This window comes from Buceros rhinoceros, unplaced genomic scaffold, assembly GCF_000710305.1.
Source record: "Buceros rhinoceros silvestris isolate BGI_N320 unplaced genomic scaffold, ASM71030v1 scaffold11334, whole genome shotgun sequence".
Lineage (NCBI taxonomy): Eukaryota > Metazoa > Chordata > Aves > Bucerotiformes > Bucerotidae > Buceros > Buceros rhinoceros.
In genome coordinates, this window is record NW_010406536.1 from 30,598 (window position 1) to 36,136 (window position 5,539).

Below are 5,539 nucleotides of genomic sequence, written 5' to 3' on the forward strand. Positions count from 1 at the left end.
TTTCCTGCTGTGTTGCAAGCAGGTCCCTAAGTGGGCAGTGATGTGTTTGTACTTTTATGCTAGTGTAGTCATAGCAGCTGAATGTGTAGGGCTCAGTTAGCCTAAGCACAGATACTCATGGCCTGTTAGATGCTCTGAAGCATTCCACCTGCCCTCCATAGCAGTTGTGGGAGAATACTGTAGCTCTTGTGTAGCAATCTTAGACAGTGTGGAGTGTTGCACATGGTGGTCAGCATTTAGGCAAACAAACAGAGCACTTTACGTGACTGTGTACACTTTTTTAAGGTGCCCATTGCAATGGGTATTGTCAGATGTGTTGGTCTCGTTGTAGCTAAACCAAGATAAAAGATCTGCCCCACCTGTCACTGTCTAGGTGGTCCACTTACATCTCTATGAACAGTTCTTCTATTCCTGCATACTTAATGCAATCTGTAGTGGTGGAATTTCCAGTTAAATCCTACCCTTTATATGTTCTTGTAGAAACTTCTGAAGGTTATATTAGTGCGCTTCTTCAGGGGCGAGGGAGAGCAATACCATATTGGCAATTGTTCTGAAAATACTTCTCAGCCTTGCTTTCTGGGTTACAACTCCCTTAATCTGTATGCATGGCCTGCGTTTCTTGTCCTTCATATATATCTTTGCACCTGTCTTTGAATCTAGACTAATAAGTAATCCAGATCATACTGATTCCCCTGGCTGCTATTATCGTTTATCACTCTGGCAGTCTGTATCATAGCAAGTGTTTTCAGCAGCAGTCTTAATTTGTTTCTCTGTCACTGATGATGAAATGTTAAATAGTGTTTTGCCTACTAACCAACTTCTAGAAAGCTCCTTCAAGAAACATGCTTAATAAAGATTTTCACCTTGAGAAATGGTTCTTGAGATAGGCGTTAACCATTTATTAACTCACATGTTCTCTGTTAATACAGTTTTAAGAAGACTGTTCTACAGTGCTAGATTGAGGGCTTGAAATTCTAAACATTACAATACGTGCAGCTCCTATGTAACCGAACATACAGTTTAAAAACAAGTTAGTCTTGTTTGAGAAAGCTTCTTTTCCATAAGTGTTTAGTAGTGTTAGTTACATCCTTTTTCATTCATGAATGCTGTGTTAACTTTTCCGTGGTAGTTCTGAGTTGATATCACCACAGAGGGGCTTTGTGTTGGACTTCCCTCTTGACTTTATGATATTGGCATGTTGTTGCTGAAAACAAGTAGCTTCAAAAAACTACAGGACTCCAGGATGCAGATTTTTCCAGTCCTGTTGATGCTGATGTTTATCCTTCAAAGATGTCCTTTAATGTGTTTCCCAGCAGCTGATAGTGGAAAGTACACCATCATCCTCATATGATAGGATGATTTTATTACACTTCTTTCTGCATATAAACCAGAAATATTTACTAATATTTGTTAATGAAATTTTATCTTCGTCTATTAATAGACCCATAAGAATATTCTCAAAGGAGTTTTTTGTTCCTAACGTGTATAAAACCTGCTTCTAATTAAGACGTAAGTTGTAGATGGGAGTTGCATGAATACAATAAACTCTTTAACAGTTTTAACTTGTATTTTTGTCTGTATATTTTCTCCCAACTAGTCTCACTTTCCCCTGCCCCCCAGACTTAGGAAACTGGTTCTGTTAAAGTACTCTCTCTGTCCATATGTGTGTTCTTGAAGCTTCAAGATTATCACTAGCCAATAAAATAAATATTATCATTTTACTGGTTACAAATAGTAAGTCTTTTTGTTTCTGAATGAAGTCAGATAATGATCATTTATGCCTAAGCACTCGTTAACTTTCAGCATGGCGTTTGAATGCAATTATCCATCATAACAAAATGCAAAATAATTGTCATGTTGGATGATGAGTATTTTCTAACATGAAAGGCATTATAATCGTTGGACTGTAATAATTTACTGTTGTCACTATGAAGCATTCAGCATGTGTTACATAGATCAAAATCTTTATGATGTGGATCTTACTCTTTTGAAAATGCCTTCTGATTTTCAGACAGTCATGAAAAGCAGCGTCAGACAAAAAAAGACAAACTAAGGGTTAGGAAATGCAGGTTTTGCTCCTCATTGTGCCATCAACTTGCTAGCAGAAATACCTGTCTTTTTGTAACAGGCTCAGGAGTGAATCAACTGAGTATACTGGTTGAATGTCCTTGAATGAATCTCCTGCAGAGATTCTTTCCTGTCTGCTGTCTTTTTTTTTTCATTGCAGTGCCAAAACATGAGCATGAGGGCAACTGCAGTAGTGCAGTTGGATTTCTGTGAAATTGTCTCCTTTTATTAGAGCATTTTGCATTTTCATTTATTTCCTTTGTGCAATAAACCCCTGATGTGTTTATGTGGTGGGTCTGCTTTAGGAAATAGTAATTTCAAACTTGACCAGTGTTACTTTAATGATCTTTTGGTATTCACGTCCTTGTACAACTCTGACTTGTTTTTTCTCCTCAGCATGTTTTGTTCTGTTGTGTATCACCATCATTTCTGTCACGCCCCTGACACTAGGTTGAAAGGATGATTTGTTTGCAGAAGTTTGCAGTAAGCATGATTTTAAAAATCATGTTTACAGGGCAGTGCTTAGTATTTTGTGTTGTTGGGTGCTGTGGTCAGCTATAGTCAGTTGTGGCTGTAGTATTTCAGGTGCAGAGTTTGATGCAACTAATAAGTCTAGTGTGTGAAACATTAGGCCACCAAATGAGTTTAGATGCTCTGTTACTTAATATGTGTCAGACTTGGTGTCTTGTGACAACTGGCAGGCATTGTGTGTAAAAGCTCTGACTGATAATGGGATGATCACATAAAATTCAGAGCTGGCTGATCCCTCAGTCACCTTTCCATTTTGAATCTGTGGGCAGGTTTTCCTAATTGATTTGTACTGTATGTTACTTCAGAATCTGCTTGATGATGTGGAAGAATTTCATGAGCGTGCTCAAGAAGCTATGATGGATGAGATCCCAGATTCTTCCAAGCTGCAGGAGTTGATAGACATGGGCTCTGGCCTTTATGTAGAACTTCCTGAACTGCCAAGGCTGAAGCAAGAACTGCAGCAGGCCAGGTGGCTGGATGAGGTGAGGTCCACCCTTTTGGATCCCCAGAGGGTCACACTAGATGTGATGAAGAAGCTGATCGACTCTGGTGTGGGCTTGGCACCACATCATGCTGTAGAGAAAGCCATGGCTGAGCTGCAGGAGCTGCTTACAGTCTCAGAGAGGTGGGAGGAGAAGGCCAAGGTCTGCCTGCAGGCCAGGTGAGTGTTTCTTTGCCAATTGTTCTTATAGGTTACACTCTTCCAGGATTCTCAGCCTCTTTTAAGGAATGTGGTGAAAAGTAGGGGCTTTGAAGCTGTAGTGCGCTGGTTTGTTTTGTTGTTTTTTTTTTCACGTCCCAGCAGTTTGATTGCTCAAGAGTTCAATTTGAAGTTGTTGATGAGTTGCAGAAGAGTTGATTCCCTATCATATTGCACAGTGGCAGGAGGCTGTGAGTGTTGTGCTGTCTTTGCTATTCATCCCCCTCAACAAAAAACACCAAGTATGCTACACAAGACAACTTCCTCAATATTAAGGAGTTCTGATGTGGTGGCCTTTTGAACATGATTGTGCAAAGTCCATCAGCTTTTTCACCTCTTCTGTTCTTTGATAGCCAGTAGCACTCTCCAAGAATAGAGCCGTGGTATCCTACTCTGCAGCGTAGTGATGGAGTTGCATTATCAGCCTGTCAGATTTATGGCTTCAGTTGACTGGCATTTTGAGAGAAGGCTGGAATTGGGTTTTTCTTACTCTAGACCACGCCAAAGTATGATGGCTCTGGAGGGCATCGTGAATGAAGCAAAGAACATCCCTGCTTACCTCCCCAATGTGCTGGCACTGAAAGAAGCCCTGCAGCGGGCTAGAGACTGGACAGCCAAAGTGGAGGCCATTCAGGTAGGAGTTACAGCAGGGACTGGAATCTTCTGCTTGCATCTTTTTGTTTAGTCATGTTCATTTTTCCTATCCCCTGTAACTGCAAAGGTGCCTGAAGGGAAGAATTGCTATAGCTGTTAAAAGTGCTTATTGTAGCCCGTGTGTGTTAATGTCGTCTTTCTGCTGCTGTTTCCCAGTTGGCTATCCAGTTTCTATTTCCTTTCCTTTTATGCATTTCGTGGGGGATGTAAAGATACAAATGTAGCTCTCAAAGGGTATTTGTATTGAAACTGTTGTGCATGCTGCCAAGTGGAAATACCTAGCTGCATTAGCAGGTGTTCTGCTCACAGGTCTTCGGTTTTGGAGCTGGCTATGGAAATGGGTTTTTAATGGTTTTTTTTTCTCCCCCAAATGGTGTAAGATTTAATGGACTGATGGTTGAAATTTTCTATCTGAAATAGATAAAGTTAGAATATTATTAGTTCAGTAGTCTCCCCTTCTGTTGGTCTGCCCACATAAGTTGATCAAAAGGGATGTAGCTTCTGTGCTATTTCTAAGTATTGATCTCTGGACTGCAACTGCTATTCTTTATATCAGGTATTTGTTTGGAACTGAAGTGATAATCCCAATTGATTTCACATCAGCTCCTGTACAACTCTCAGATATAGTAGCTTGTTGTTAAGCAGACAGAAATTAAGATAACTGTCCAGAAATGGAATGTTGTCTTACTCCCTAAGACCATGTCAGAATGACTGTTAAAATAAAAACCATATGAGGTAGGTTTTTAAGATATCAGTAAGATTGAAAGATGGCCCTCCTTTCCTTTCCTGTAACTCTGTTTTAGTCAGTGACAAAATAGAGAATGGCTTGAAATTAAGCTGGCCACTGATAGAAAGGTGGAATCATTGGCTTAGAAAAATATCTTTTACCCTAGAATGGGAGCAACTATGCCTACTTGGAGCAACTGGAGAACTTGACTGCTAAAGGCCGCCCAATACCAGTGCGTCTTGATGCCCTGCCACAGCTGGAGTCACAGGTAGCTGCAGCACGTGCCTGGAGGGAGCGCACAGGAAGAACCTTCCTGAAGAAGAACTCAAGCTACAGTCTGTTACAGGTGAGCAACAGATGCTTCTATGTCAGCCTTCAGAAACTGATCTTGATGGCCCTCTGCAGTCTGGAGGGAACATCTCGTTCAGTTAGAGTACATTACAGCTCCTTTTGATAATAGAATATAATCTTCATCTGTTCTGCCACGGAAAGAATGAAAAATGCAAAAAGTCTGCCTTGAGTTAGTGTTGTTAGATAGACAACCTCAGCTGTTACTTTTGAAGAAAAGATTAAAACTCTCTTTGGGAGGGAGAGAAAAGAATTTCTTCTGTTTTGTGTAAGTGTAGAAATGTAGGCCTGAAACGGACATAGAAGCTGCTTTTAATTGATGAATGTTTGCCCTGTTCCACTGCTTAAATTTTAAGAAAATAAATTAGATAATTTTTCTTACAAACAGCTTATATAATAAGTCAGCCACTGTTTATTTCACTTAAATGAATGTAGTCATTGTTCTAATGAAAATCATTCATGTGTTTGAAGATTTATCATATGTACCTGACAGGCTTCTCTTTTGTAGGGAA

At 40.1% G+C, this 5,539-nt stretch overlaps 1 protein-coding gene across 1 annotated transcript in view; it reads left to right on the plus strand.

Moving 5' to 3' along the window:
* KDM5A (lysine (K)-specific demethylase 5A) overlaps positions 1 to 5,539 on the plus strand; it is a 47,747-nt gene that overhangs the window by 27,642 nt on the left and 14,566 nt on the right. Inside the window, exons 17-19 of the mRNA XM_010134140.1 lie at positions 2,904 to 3,259; positions 3,794 to 3,932; positions 4,846 to 5,025. Coding sequence (XP_010132442.1) covers positions 2,904 to 3,259; positions 3,794 to 3,932; positions 4,846 to 5,025 — 675 coding nt within the window. The remainder of the gene's footprint in view (positions 1 to 2,903; positions 3,260 to 3,793; positions 3,933 to 4,845; positions 5,026 to 5,539) is intronic.